General features: G+C 45.9%; 2 protein-coding genes across 2 annotated transcripts; both read left to right on the top strand.

Annotated features, from left to right (window-relative positions):
* Positions 1–548: 548 nt before the first annotated feature.
* cops8 (COP9 signalosome subunit 8) lies at positions 549–14617 on the top strand. Its single transcript, XM_061225895.1, has 7 exons — positions 549–682; positions 1909–1979; positions 3216–3264; positions 5090–5222; positions 11753–11860; positions 12508–12570; positions 13682–14617. Exons 1-7 carry the CDS (start codon positions 611–613, stop codon positions 13759–13761), a joined length of 576 nt encoding a protein of 191 aa, XP_061081879.1. The 5' UTR covers positions 549–610; the 3' UTR covers positions 13762–14617.
* trim63b (tripartite motif containing 63b) lies at positions 8170–10031 on the top strand. The gene has a single exon (XM_061225888.1). The coding sequence runs from the start codon at positions 8471–8473 to the stop codon at positions 9500–9502; it is 1032 nt and encodes a 343-aa protein (XP_061081872.1). The 5' UTR covers positions 8170–8470; the 3' UTR covers positions 9503–10031.
* Positions 14618–14995: the final 378 nt, after the last annotated feature.

Genomic DNA, 14995 nt, shown 5'->3' on the forward strand with positions numbered 1-14995 from the left:
TAGAAAATCAGTAACATTGTTGTCATGGCCTGGGAGCATGCATAACTCAAGAATAGAGAATTGAAAGTCTGGAGTACACAAGGGATGTCCTGACTTGTGAAAGTGGGTACCATCTAAGGCTCATGACACCGTTCATAAATCCAGCCCTTTTCTTTTTTTCCCCCCATTTCCCAGCCTTTTTTCACCCTGCTATTCATTATCACTTTTTCCTGATGTATGATACTATTGTCAGTCAAGCAGTAGACCTAGGCACTCAATTTGCCAGGAAAACTACAACAATGCATTGATGCACACAGGATCAATCATTGAAAAGACACTGCTAACATTCTGAACTCTGAGTTGAACCACGAGCACCTTATATTAACCTGCTGTAAAATCAAGCTAGTTCTCAGGCTGGTTATAAGCCAGTCTAGCTGGGTATGAGCTGGTCAACCAGTTAGTGCTGGTAATAACCTATTTCGATTTACATATCTAATAATCCTAGACCATACTCCATACCAGTTGGTGGCGGTAATGTTCCTTTTGTTGTTTAATAAACGCCATAAAACACCAAGAAGAAGAAAAAAAAGGAAGTGACGTTTTTTTCGACGCAATCTCTTCTCCGTTCAAGATGCCTGCGGCCGTGGTGATGGGTGACAACTACGAAAAATTACTAGAGCAATGTGAAGCTCAGGAGCTAGAGGTACTTGGTTTCAGACATGCATTTCAAAATATCTCATTGATATGGTTGCTGTCGTGTATTCGCTAACCATAAAAAATCAAAACCTGGTCTTGCGTATGCGTCAACTTGCTGATGTTAGCTGGGTAGCTAGCTAATGTTGGTAGCAGTGTTACTTGAAATTGCTGGCAAGCCCAATGTGTTTATGTGAAATTTCATCTAACATGTGGGCGTTTTACTACTGTACCTTACTTGTGGTAACAGTGGGTACCTTGTTGGGCTGTCAAATGAAATACGAATGGGCACTTGGCCGTGTTCTTGTTTACATGTATGTCATTTAACTTGGGTTTCAGTGTGAGCTGTACGGTAGTTTTAACTTGCTAGCCACCTAGCTTAGACTAGCGTTAATTTAACCAACCGGAAACTTCATTTTCAGCTGCAGGGGGTGGAATTTGCTGTGAAACTTGTTATTGCCAGCTGTCTGGGAGTTTTAGCAACCAATACGCTGCCAGTGTACGCGTCAATACCGCTAGCATTACATAGCAAGCATTGAGTGCGATAATGTGCTATTAGAGCAAAGCAGCTAGCGAACTGTTAGTTGTTTACTGAAACTATTAGCATTAGGTAGCTAAGTTAACTTATCTAATGATCTGGCAAGCCGACCAACTAGCACGCAATTTAGTGAGGCTTGTTGAGTGAAGTTGTTGAGCAGAGTGTGCCTTGATCTTTCTCTGAGGCAGGAATACTGCCAAAGGTGTTTTGGCATCTTGTCACCTCTAGCTGGCAGCATGTTTATGTGTAAATCTATGTTTTGTCATCGCGTCACCTCTAGCAACATGTTTATGGGTCATCCTGAACACGTTGCATAATTTATCTTGTCTTCCCCTGTCTTTTTCGTGGAAATTCTCTTCGAGTTTACGGGCGTTCAGAACATTGATCTATTCTCACTTAAAACCCATTTGCTATCCAAGAACGGATCATCAGTCAAATGTTGTAGTCAGCCCAGTATTACAAATACACAACTCTGCATTTTACTTTTATTTTGGGACTGAATTAATGCTCCCTCCCCCCCAAGGTAACACATCGGAGGGAAATCCAAAATTATCTGAATCCTCTTTTCTAGATTGCTGAAATAACCCCAAATGTGAAAGGAATAGCTCTGTGTACCGCCAACTTCTTTTTGCGTGCACACACTGTATGGAGTAACCGTTGATGCTATTCAGAGTTGATTAATGGACTTTTCTGTCCAGGCTCCAGGCGGGATCGCCACCCCTCAGGTGTATGCACAGCTGCTGGCCCTGTATCTCCTCCACAACGACATGTGAGTCCTCAACAACACAGGCTACTGTCTGGCCTGCTTCAGGCTTACATAATAATAACAACAACAACAACAACTATAATAATGTGGTGTTGAACAAAGTTATGGTGGGGGCATTGTTAAGAAGACTTGGGATGTTCAGGTTTTATGTTGACGTCTTGGTGTTATTTTAATGTCTTGTCTGGAGGCTGCTCAAGCTTTCTGTGAATGTGTAGAAAGAGAAAGTCCATTGCATTTCGATAATTTTATTAGTCAGCAAAGTAACACACATTCATAATGATGAATATTTTGAACATTTTTTATTGTAAGCGGTCATCATATTTGCAGATTCATATTATTTCGTATTTTGTCTTCAAATTTCTGTATCTGCAGCCATAACAGAATTTGTAATCCAGGTCTCTTTTGTATTTTCTGGAAGGAAATCACATTAGTCAGCTCAAGTTTGCAGGTTCAAATATCCAACCAGATTCATTCTGTACTAATCCTGTAGGGGACACTAGTGTATTCCAAATGTAAGTAAACTCAGCTTGTGCTTCTAGTGGTTTCTTGGCTTGCAAAGGCAATGCGGTAACTGTTGTTATTTCTTACAAAGCCCAATAATAAAGTTTGTTGGCACACATTAGTAGTCCCCCACTAATTACTAAAAGTTCAGTTTCTTGGTTACCATTTTTATAAAGTATGATGTTATCTTCACACTAAATGCATTTTGTACATTGAGCACACAGTTTTCATGCCATTTTGTTCACTACCATCCTGTGAAGTCAGGCCTGCAGCCTGAACTTTTTTCATATATATGCATATTCTTTTCACTAGTTCATAATCAACAGCAGATCTGTGAGGATTAAAAAAATAAAATAAAAGGGCATGCAAAAAGTAAGCATTTGTTATGGTCTACAAATATTAGTATGAAAATATCAAATATGTTTTATTTTCTTGAGGCTAAATATAACTGGGCTGAACTGAAAGAGTTGGCCAGTAACATTTGGTGACATATGTGAGCTAGAATTTGTTGTTGACTTTGTTTGCTTTGGTGATACACACAGAAACGATTAGACCCTTAATCCCTCATTGCTCCAGGAGGATATTGTCTTACAGCTTAGTCAAATCAACTGTAAGTCACTTGGGATAAAAGCATCAGCCAAATAACATGTACTATACAGTAATGCTTCTGATCCAGAATCAGTTGTTAAATGGCAAGATGTCCACTAGTCTCACTTGAGAACGGTTTTCTGTTTGCAGGAATAATGCTCGGTATCTTTGGAAGCGGATTCCACAAGCTATAAAAACTGTAAGTAATTTTGGAGACCATTAAAGACAAAAGAAATGCAGCCATGTTGTGTACCTGTAATTGGGCCTATTTATTCTCAAGCAGAATTATTTGGGCTCTGGAATTATCGGCGCCACTGACTGGCAATGCACAACAGTATAATTATTAAGATAAACTATAAAATGCCGATGTGAAAAATGCTGTGCTTTATAGATGTTTCAATGGAACTAACCAGAATCAAGGGTCCAAGGTATCAAATGAGCCTCAAACCACTGTGCTGCTGTCAATAGTTTCTCCTGATTATTAGTTTTTCCATTGACTTTAACAGGAAAATTGATCGGGAGAAACAATTCTTGTAGTATCTACTGCATATCTGGCAGCAGCATGATGGTTTCAGGATCATTTGAGCATGCAGATATGGACGAGTCTCTAGTTTGCAGAGAATAGTGTGAAAAACTAAAAACATCCAGTGAACAGCTGTTCAGCTGGCAGAAATGTAGTCCTATATGTAGCAGGGAAACGGGTTATTTTTGCTGTGTACTTAAAGCATTCAGATTTGAAATCAAAAGATTAATAAGTACAGATGCTCAATGCGTAATGTTTTACTGACACTGTTATTTTTGTGCATCATTTTCAGTGGAAATATTTAGTTCTTTGGAAATTGTGTGTTCCTTTTCATTCCAATTCAAAATGAATCGTTTTTCCTTGAAACTATCCATTATCTTCCCACAGAGAGGTATTTATTGGACTGAACAGATCTTGGCTTGCTGAAACACAAACTGTCTCAGGGTTTCGCCACGCATTAATTTTTATTAACAGATAATTTTGTTGAGGTCACTCACGATAGGAAGCACAAATCATATGAGGAATTCATGTGATGACTTGAAATGCATTCTTTCTTTTAAAAAATTTGGCATCGCCATTCCCGTCCGAATTGACAAACTGAACAAGCGTGTGCAATATACTCTCCCGCCTGCCGGCTTGCTAGAGCTAATTCCACTCCCCGGTTTCCACTGAAACACGCAGTGTCAGCCTGGTGCTTCTCTGCACGTTGCAGCCAGAGGCCACGCATATGCAGTGTGGGGGTGGAGGAGACCCAATCATACATGTGCGCAGAAAGCCAGCCATTGGTACCCGGATGGCCATCGGGTTCAAGCGATGAATGCTGATATCCGTGCCACCGAATCCCTCCTCCTCTCGGTCAGGACGGGGACGGGGACGGGTCAAGCGGTGCTCAAAAGCGTTCTTTTGATGGGATAATTGAAAGCAGCGCTGGCAGCGGAGGAGCGCACCGCCTCTGCTCTCGTGTGAGCGCGGACCCAGGCGTGCGAGCGCGTCCTTTGAGGTTTTATTATTAGAGCTGCTCCTGACACGGGCTGGCCCGCTGGCAGGGGCGACATCTGACATTTAGAGCCCCGTCTCCTGCAGCTTGAGGAAACGTCTGCCCCCGCACCGCCAGAAAGTGTTTAACTCTCAGCTGGGACGAGTGTGACGCAAAGCTCTGCCCCTGCCTTGCCCGTGTGCGGTGTGATGGAATTTAGTCACCTGTATGGGCACCTGCCTAAAAGTGTATCATACATTACTCAGGATTGCGGTGTCTAAAAAAACTATTGAATGAGCATGTTGTGTCTCTGACTGTTGGAAAATACAATTGGCATTATTCTGCCGCCATGCTTGAATAGCAAGTGCTGCGTTTACTCTGATTTTTATGTTTCACTCTTGCTAGACTTGCAAGTGTTATTTTAGGAAGGAGCTGCTGGTTTATAGACTGCAGCAGCAGAGCCCCCTGATGTTGAAGCGTAGGAGCGGGAGTGAACTTCCTGTCACTTCCTGTCTCTTCCTGCAGGCCAACCCTGAGCTGGCAGCGATCTGGGCGGTCGGACAGCGCATCTGGCAGCGGGACTTTCCAGGAATCTACTCCACCATCGCTGCCTACCAGTGGTCAGAGAGCATCCTGCCCGTCATGGAGGCCCTGAGAGGTAGCTGCCTCGCCTCACACACCTGCACATAGATACGTGCACAGAACCACACCTGCACAGGGATTCATGCAAAAATACACTCACCTGCACAGGGATACGTAAACAAAAACACTCACCTGCACAGGGATAGGTAAACAAAAACACTCACCTGCACAGGGATATGTGCACAGAACCACTCACCTGCACTGGGATAAATGCTCCAAACAACTCCCCACACACCTGTGCAGGGATACACAAAAACACACACCTGCACAGGGATACGTGCACATAAACACACACCTGCGAAGGGATACACAAAACCACACACTTTTGCAGGGATACACAAAACTTCTACTCACACACTTGCACAGGGATTCGTACACAAACACACACCGGCACAGGGATAAATGCACAAAACCACTCCCCACACACCTGCACAGGGCTACGTAAGCAAAACACACACCTGTGCAGGGATACACAGAAACACACCTGTTGAACACTGTATGCACAAAATACACCATCCTCACCTGTACAGGGCTACATGAAGATAAACACACACCTGTTCAAGCCGTGCAGAGTTTCATGACCAAATACACACACCAAACGCTTGCGCACTGAATTGGGTTACCTGTGTTACACCATACGCCTGTGTTTGGGTTACCTGTGTCACACTGTGCACCTGTGTAGGGTTGCCTGTGCCATGCCATACACCTGTGTAGGAGTGTCTGTAGTACACCACACTGTTATATGAAGTTACCTGCACCATATCATGCGATTGTTGTTGTAACAATCTATCTAGTAACATCTATTCCTACTATTCCTATTGCTACTACCTACTGAAGACAGCAACACGGCAACATTTTCTTCAATTTCTTTTTACAATTTGACCGTTTAAAACAATTGACTGTATAGCAAATGGATGTTTAAAGGTTAGCATATACTTTTATTTCGAAAAAGGAATTTAATTAATAATTCGTGGGTAAAAATTTTAGATTTATACTCAAGCTTCCATTTTCCAGCTACTTTAGTTTAACCACTTTATGGTTAACTTTGAAAACCCACTTAATCGATTCTGTTTAGTGAGACCCTAAAGGTGATAATGGGTCCATGATAGGTTTGAAAAAATAAAATATGAAGTTTGAAACACTTTGCCTCATAGTTATAATACTATATGCTCTCTGTGTGAAATCATATTTGAAGTGATGTCAGCTACTCATTGCTTGAAAAACATTACACCTCAACATTTGCATGTAAAAAAAGAAACACTGAGGCGGCAGCACTAATTCTATCTGTCACCATCGCTACATGTCAAAAATACTTTGGAGTATTTACTTTCAAGGCATTTCAAATTTGCTAGAATACAACCCTGTTGCTCGTTGAAAAACAATCATGCATTTAGCAGATGGTATTACAGTTCAACAGCACACAACTTTGTTAGAATTTTTAACCTTTTTAGAATCTATTCTAATCGTGATGCAGCTCTGCGTCATTGGAAATGAGTAAAGGACGTGGCACTCGACGATGGTCGCGTGATTATAAGTAGCGGAGGTAGGATGCATTCTCAGATTTTTAAAACCGTGCCGTTGAACCCCCCTGCGTTGTTGGAGAGAAGTGGTAACGTACGTACCTGTGAGTGGCGGATGAATTGAGGCTTGAACCCAGCGTGCTTGAATGCCCTTCTCTGCCTGTGCACGAGGCTGGGGACTGATGACGTAACCCCGCCCTGCCGCGGGTAAAAATATCACACCTTGTGCCCTCTGGCCTACCCCTCAACAGCTGGTATATTTAGCCGTCTGATAAACAACACAATAAGTACTGTACTTCCATGTCAGAGTTGCACAAGATTGTCGTCATGGGAAACGGTCGCATGTGTGACTGACTGACTGTTTACAGCATTCCATAATAGTACCAGCTTCTCCGGACCTGTGATAACTCTTAACTGGTGTTATGCTTGTTTTGCTTGTGTTGGCAAGGTCTCATTACTAGTTGCCAACAGACCAATGTGACCTATGTTTCAAACAAGTACATAAGTAAATACATAAATCAATAAAAAATGGAAATGAATTGAATTAAAAACAATTGAAAGGGTACTATGCATGTTTGCTCTATTGTAATTGCATTTTAAAATGATCGAATTGTTCATATTGGCTTTGTTCTCAAATGCGTAAATAAAGATAATAGATCTCATTAATCGTGAAATATGAAATGTATATTCAGCAGTGGAATGACTAGCTACCGTAAACCAGTTGATAATGGGTGTTTGCTAACTGAAAGTTACACTAAAAGATATCTTGGTGGCGAGCCACTCATGCATCATGTTAATGCTGGCTTTGTTACAGTAAGTCGACATTTTTCGTTTGCCTATATACATATTATTAGGTTTCACACAAACAGAAATAATGCCTTGAATCTGTGCATACTGTTGGCTTGTCATCTTTGTTAGGTAATGGAAAATGTAGCATTTTTTACGGTGCATATTATTTGGCCGCTGCAAATGGGGTTGTGGCAACCTTCATATTAACTTTGAAATAACTACAACTGTGGCTACATTTCAGGCTAAATTTAGCTTATTTTATATCCCCCGGAGATAGCAGCCTCTCTCAGTATAGATGGGGATCTAGGGATACTGTTCATCCATAGAAATAAACACGGTGTTGGTAGGCATACTTTTAAAATTGGGGTGGACAGGTAAGCATTTATTCTAAAGTGAAAGGGGATTACCAGAGGTTCTTTTTTTCTTGGTGCCCAGATGAAGGAAACGAGATGGATGTAAACAAAATTGCCTCTTTAGCAGGTGGCAGGGCCGCGCAGTACTGCCAGGAAACGGCGTATGAGGAAACAAACATCGTGTAGCCCTCTTCTGTCACATGTGGCCTGTTTATCTCTCACACTGACTTTGCCCTTAAGCATAACTCCCTGGGACAGGGGGATCGGGGGGGGGAGGGTGTAGCTCATTGTGGCATGTGACCCCCGTGAGGGGGGAGGGGCTTTTTCTCCGAAAAGAGACTGACAAACAAGCCAACAGGAATCCTCCAGCAGCCGGGGCGGCTATCGGGTGTCGCAGGCGGCCGGGCGCTATAAATGCGGGCCGTCGAGACCGAGCCCGGGCAGATCAAAACAAACCTCTCGACGAGAACAGCACTAGTAGCACCCAGCAGCAACGGTACCGGCTTCTCAGCGCAACGAACGCAAAGAGCCTTCTCAGTGCTTCCTTCCTTTTCCCATCAAGCTTTCAGGGATACAGTTCCGATTCGCACTTGGAGCCCAGAATGGATATCCGCACCGGCCACATGAGGAGGTCCTCCAGCCCCATGGAGAGCCTGGAGAAGCAGCTGAGCTGCCCCATCTGCCTGGACATGTTCACCAAGCCGGTGGTCATCCTCCCCTGCCAGCACAACCTCTGCCGGGGCTGCGCCAGCGACCTCTACGACTCCCGCAACCCCTACCACTTCTCCGGGGGCATCTTCCGGTGCCCCACCTGCCGCTTCGAGGTGGTGCTGGACCGGCACGGGGTCCACGGGCTCCAGAGGAACCTGCTGGTGGAGAACATCATAGATATCTACAAGCAGCAGCAGGAGGGCGGCGGGGGATCCACCGAGGCCCCGCTCAAGCCCAAGGACAGCAACGAGCCCATGTGCCAGGAGCACGAGGAGGAGAAGATCAACATCTACTGCATCACCTGCCAGGTTCCCACCTGCTCCCTCTGCAAGGTGTTCGGCTCCCACAAGGACTGCGAGGTGCAGCCGCTGCAGAACGTCTACCAGAACCACAAGGTGGAGCTCAGCAACTCCATCGAGATGCTGATGGCCGGCAACAGCTGCCTGCAGGCCCTGCTGACGCAGATGGAGGACAGCTGCAAGACAGTGCAGGAGAACAGCCAGCGGCAGAAGCAGGTCCTGGGCGAGAAGTTCGACCTGCTCTACGCCATCCTGGAGGAGCGCAAGGGCCAGCTCCTGGAGAAGATCGGCCAGGAGCAGGACGAGAAGGTGCGCTTCCTGCGCTCCCTGGTGCAGCAGCACACCGAGCAGCTGCAGGGCAGCACCAAGCTGATGGACGAGGCTGTGCAGACCATGGAGAAGAGCGGCGTGGCCGAGTTCCTCCTGACTGCCAAGCAGCTCATCAGCCAGACCAAGGATGCGGCGAAGAACTCCCTCCTGCAGAGGCCCGAGCCCGGGTTCGAGAAGATGGACCACTTCACGTTGGAGACGGAGGACATCGAAGCAATCCTGGGCAAAATGGACTTTGGGGCCGACTCAGATTACGAAGATGCAGACGACGAGGCAGAGGAAGAGGAAGAATAGATGAGCCTACGGTTTTAAACTTGTGAACTTTTAGTTTCTTGAAAGAGAAGGACATTTGATTGAAGCTTGTGGGGAGATCTGTGGAGGAGAAATCACATTAGGAGTTGACAAATGTTCTGTGGAGATGTATAGTTTTCTTAAATCCAGCGATAGTTCATGGTGCTGTGATGTCCTAGTTTATCTCCACCATAAGTGCAATGTTTTCTTTTTTTACACATACAAAATGTACCATTTTGTATATACTTTTGTATTTTATACTTTTGTATTGTAATGTCAGTTTTATACTGAATTATTTATTGATGTCCTGTAGATTCATGTTTACACTTAATAATATCTGCCTAGTTAAAAGTCTGAATTAGAGTTCAATGGCATTGGTATTGTTAGTTTTTCAGCAAGCCTAGATAGAATGTCTTCCATGTCGAATTGTTAAATACTTGAAAAAGGTATGGAATGCACTTGACTGATGGTCATAACGTTTAAAATAAAGTTGAAGTAAAGCAAACAATGCGGCATTCTTCTTGTTTACCATGGGCGAACGACTCGACGAGGCCACATCTTGTTTGGGGGAGCCAGGAGAAAACACAGAATTTGGTTTTGTTACCGGGGGGGGCGCGCAAATATTGCCTTTTGACACAGTTGAAAAAAGAGCCTTGCAGCAGTTTCTCGGGTGATGGGATCGGCTATTTTTAACAAAAGGAGATGGAGAGGCGATGAGGCTCTGGGAATAGACGGCCGGGGCATTGCGGGCGGAGTCGGATTTCTGTCCCTGACCCGACGGCTTCAGCTGCCGTGTACCATGCCTGGGAAGGCAAGGGGGCGGCGGGTTTGAGGACGCGGGGGGAGGGGGGCACTGCTGGCCCTCACCATATCAGTCTGTGGGCGCTGCTCAAAATAGACCCGAGGACATGTAGCAGCAAGGAAAGAAAACGGCACAACAAGGGTTTTTCTGTGGAGAACCAGGCTTTCTCTGAGCTCCCATCCGCATCCCTGTGCCTATGGCTTCAATCGCTGCCTTTCTTTTAGCTGTAATGATGTCATTTACATCTCCGGTGCAGTGTTTCACACATCCTGATAAGGCCTTGAATGCCCTACTTTAATTGGCTGAGTGTCTAAACTGCCACTGCAAATTTGCACAATTCAATGCCGTTTATCGTCGGTCAGTTGCTTATGCATCCAGAGTCCAGTTGTCATTTTTAAGGCTGATTCTACTCATGAATTTCTAATAAGTATAGTGAAGTTGGCAGATTTTTAGGGTTTAGGGTTTTTAGGGACCGATTAAATGGATTTCGTCATTAACTATGAAGTAGGTCAAATGCCTGTATGTAGTTTCCAGACCGAAATTGTACTGCTTTGGCCTCTTGCTGTTATTTCCTACCCCCCCATTGGTTCTCCTCATAATGATGTTATGATGTAATGATGAACTCAGAGAGTTGAAACCACATGCATTGCAGTTTTTCTCCCCCACCTTACTGTGTCTGTGTACACGCCTCTGTTGTCGTTGGATGTCTTCTTTATTTTGACGGAACACTTGTGGCTGTATGTTTTCCGTTGTACACTATCTCTTACATCCTCAGAGAACAAGGTCTGAGGGAACAAAATCCAGGCCACACAAGGCTGGAGCCCTGGGGTTTAATCAGCAGAATTTAAAGCCTCTTTCCTGGCCCCGTTACATCACTGTGCTGGCATCGCCTTGTAACGCGTTCTTTATTTATTTCCCCCAACATGTGCATCCATTTCAACCAAATGTGTAATTAATTAAAGACAATGCGCACACACAAGCACAGGAAAGGCATGGGTGAAAAAAAAAAAAAAAAAAAACCTGAAAAATTTTAGGAGATTTGCAGCGCTCAAAGCAGTGGTGTCGTTTTGTACACAAGCAGCTGTTCCTCCCCGTCGCGGTGGTTACTGTTGCGGTGTTACCGCGGGGTGTTGTTGATACATAAAAGTGTTGCCATGCTCCAGTTGGAAGGCTCTTATCCTTTGACGTTGGCATTGTTTATAAAGAGCACAACAAGATGCAGGAGGCCGGACGAGCCAACGAGCACGTCTGTCTGGCTCTTGGGGGCCTGGGGGCCCCTGCATATTTCACAAGCCGGCCATGGCTATGCAGAGAGGCTGCCACATGGTGCATGTCAGCACTTTTAGAGGCTGTCTTTGTCACATTAGAAATGATAAGAGAAACATTTGACCAGACCCCTTGTGCCTCATTACTGTGTGTGTGTGTGTGTGTGTGTGTGTGTGTGTCCACAGAAACCACTCGCAGGAGGGCATTTGGCCTGGTGGCGCAGGCCTACACGTCCATCACAGCGGATGACTTTGCCGCCTTTGTGGGATACTCAGTGGAGGAGGCAGTGAAAGGTGAGCTGAGCTGAGCCTGAGTCAGTGAGCCCTCTCTGACTCTCCTGAACCAGTGAGCCATTCCTCACCCACACACCTCAGTGACTCCTCTCGACCCAAAGCCTTCAACACGCACCTCCTGGTGTCCAAGTCACAGTCAGCTCTCACTGACTCTCCTGAACCAGTGAGCCATTCCTCACCCACACACCTCAATGACTCCTCTCGACCCAAAGCCTTCAACACGCACCTCCTTGTGTCCAAGTCAGTCAGCTCTCGCTAACTCTCCTGACCTTGAATCTCCTTAAAGGTGTCATCTTCATCTTTAACTGTCCGAACCCCACATCTATTGTACACATTCAGACCAATGTCATGCATTCTGTTGAATGCTCAGTACACTTGGTGGAAAGATATGATGTAATGACTAATGCTCAGTCTTCTGACTGTCTCGTTAAGCTTAAAAGAACCACAGAAAAGACGATGGCTGCAGTTCAGAGCCTGTCTACTGCCTCTTCTCTCTCTTTCAGGCCTTCTATTTTTACAGCACCGCCGTACTTTTGTCAGTGGGGTCACCTTGAGCCAGCAGAGGAGTCTCATTCTGTAACCGTATCTGTTGCTCACAGACCGTCTTTCTGTCTTTCCCTGTGTCTGTCTGTCTTTGTCATCTACAGGGGTTGTGAGTCAGGGCTGGCAGGCGGACCCCAACACCAGGATGGTTATGCCTCAGAAGCCAGGTAGGGGGAGCTGTTGCATCACTTTGAAACATTTGTGTTTTTTTGTTTGGTTTTCTGTTTTTCCACAAGGCGCGGGCCCATCACCGTTATCGTCCTTCTCCCACCAGACTTGGACTATTCCTGTGTTGATAGCAATTTCCATAAACCTCCGATAATGTTATTCTTCCTCTGAAACAGTTTACTTAAGAGGCTGTCCAGCCTGTTGAATTATCGCGTGCGCTTTCAGACGGTCGTTCCTGTTGTTTTTTATGTTGAACATGCAACAACAGGAAGAGTTAGAGACGGAACCACAAGCATGCATATGCATTTATGTTTGTCTTCTGGGGTTTTTATTGTATTCACTAAGGACAGCCTTTAATAGGATGTCTGTTCCAAGGGTGAAGCCCTCCTCCAATCAGTGGGTCATCAGGCACAACATCTAAAGGACACATGTGGTGGCAGCCAGGCAGCCTTCCCTTCTGATTAATGGCGCTTAGAAAATGGAAAACAAGTGGCCTAAGACATGAAACGTCTAGAATTACTTACTAAACGACCACAAAAAATGCAGTTGTTTTAATGGGTTTAATAAATCAATTTCTAAATGAATACATTTTCACAGCGTTCTTTAATTCAGCGTGTATATTAAAGCACATTTAAAGATTTCTCAGTGGACGGGAGAGTATAGCGGTAAAATCATGATTTAGATGAAGGGGAGTGGGGCTGTGTGATTGGGGTTCCCATGGTGCCCTGAGGATTGGGCAGAGAGTGGTGCTGTCCAAGCATCTGTGGGATCTCTGCAGCACAGGAAACACCTCTGCTTCTGCAGCTCGGCTCTGGCCAAGCCTGCCTGAGGCACGCAGTGTACACTCGGCTGTATGGAATCTGCCCTTTTTCCCTTTCCCTCCCTCCGTCTCTCTCTCTCCCCCTCTTTCTCCTCTGCTTCCTCCCTCTTTCCTTCACTCTCCGTATCTTTTTCCAACCCCTCCCTCTCTCTTTCTCTTCCCTCTCCATCTCTTTCCCTCCCCTCTGTGCTGTATTTCCTTCTCCCCCTCTTTCTTTGTTCTCCTCCCCCTTTCACTCCCCTCCTCTCTCTGGCTCTCTCTCACTCTCACTCTCTCCTCCTCTTTTGCAGATCCTCCCCCAGTCTCTCTGGTTCCCAACGAGCAGCAGCTGGCCAGGCTCACTGACTACGTGGCTTTCCTTGAGAACTGATAAAGCTGGCCCAGCCCGGCCCATCCCAGCCCGCTGGTCAGCACCTCTGGCTCCCCCCGTGCATGGTGCACCTTTAACTCCCACAGCCCCCTCCACCCCCACCTCCCCTCCCCTCCCACCCTCCATCCCCCTCCCTCCCAAACACCCCACCCACCCTCCACCAACTCTCCCCTCCCGTCAACCCCCCCTCCTGACCTCCCCACCCTCCACCCCACCTCCCCTCCCACCCTCCACCTCCCTCCCAACCCCTCTCCAACAGCCAGAGCCACTCAACCCCCGGATGATGAGCTAGTTCCCAGTGCATGGTTCTGAGCCTACCGTGACTGTACCACACACACCATTAATACTGCGTTAGACCTGTGAGCCGTTCGCCCAGAGGGCACATGCCCAGCCTATACCCTGTGCCGGTCTTCTCCGGCGAGGAGCGGTAATCTGAGGAAGCGCCTCACAGGGCTGAGACGCCGGAGGTACCGTTTCACCCCCCCCCCCCCCGCGCCCCCCGCGCCCCCTCGACGAACTGACGGTGACACGGGACTCCAGCCGCTTTTGGCACGCCGTAGCAAATGTCATTTTCACACAGCCTGTAAAGTATTTCTGATGCCGGCTTAGCTGTCTACTGTAGGAGTTTCTAAAAGGAAAACTACAGAAAATATGTACGTGTTCATAGTGCTTTTTTTTTTGTTGCTTTTTTTTATGCTTTGCATGTCTCATTGACACGTGGGTGATGGAGATTGGGGATTTGGGAAGAAGTATCCTGCCATTTGGTTTCTGCATCAGTGTTTTGCAGTCACCCTGTGGCCTCGTCTGTTGAACTGCAGTTTCTGTGTCTGTCTTTACAATAAAAAGGAAAAACCCACAGCGTTTCTTTTGTTCCTTCACTGGGGGACATTATATCTTCCTTCTCAGGAAATGGGTTTTGTAATCGCCATGTCGTCTGCCTTCTGTGAAGACAGGAGCTGCTAACGGTCCTGAGTGTCTCTCTGTCCATGGTTGGTTCAGTCAGGATGTATTGAACTGCAACTATTTAGTTTAAATTATTCCAAGGCTTCATTCATTCTCATTCACAAGAGACAAAACTGAGAGAGTAATGGAAGAAACGTTGTGAAATCCTAACTGCAGACGGGGGTGGCGGAGGTTAAAACTGGCCCCGCTTCTTTGTGTTTTGAAAACTAGCAGAGGTATAAACCTGTGACAGGCTTGTTTCTACTCCTTCCAGTGTCTCGTATGCTGTAAA

The sequence above is a fragment of the Conger conger genome, chromosome 17 (genome assembly GCF_963514075.1).
Source record: "Conger conger chromosome 17, fConCon1.1, whole genome shotgun sequence".
Lineage (NCBI taxonomy): Eukaryota > Metazoa > Chordata > Actinopteri > Anguilliformes > Congridae > Conger > Conger conger.

Coding starts and splice junctions, on each gene's coding strand:
- trim63b (XM_061225888.1), top strand. CDS start 8,471: ATGGATATCCGCACCGGCCACATGAGGAGGTCCTCCAGCCCCATGGAG.
- cops8 (XM_061225895.1), top strand. CDS start 611: ATGCCTGCGGCCGTGGTGATGGGTGACAACTACGAAAAATTACTAGAG. Junction 1,980..3,215: donor TATCTCCTCCACAACGACAT/GTGAGTCCTCAA, acceptor TTCTGTTTGCAG/GAATAATGCTCGGTATCTTT. Junction 12,571..13,681: donor GGTTATGCCTCAGAAGCCAG/GTAGGGGGAGCT, acceptor CCTCTTTTGCAG/ATCCTCCCCCAGTCTCTCTG.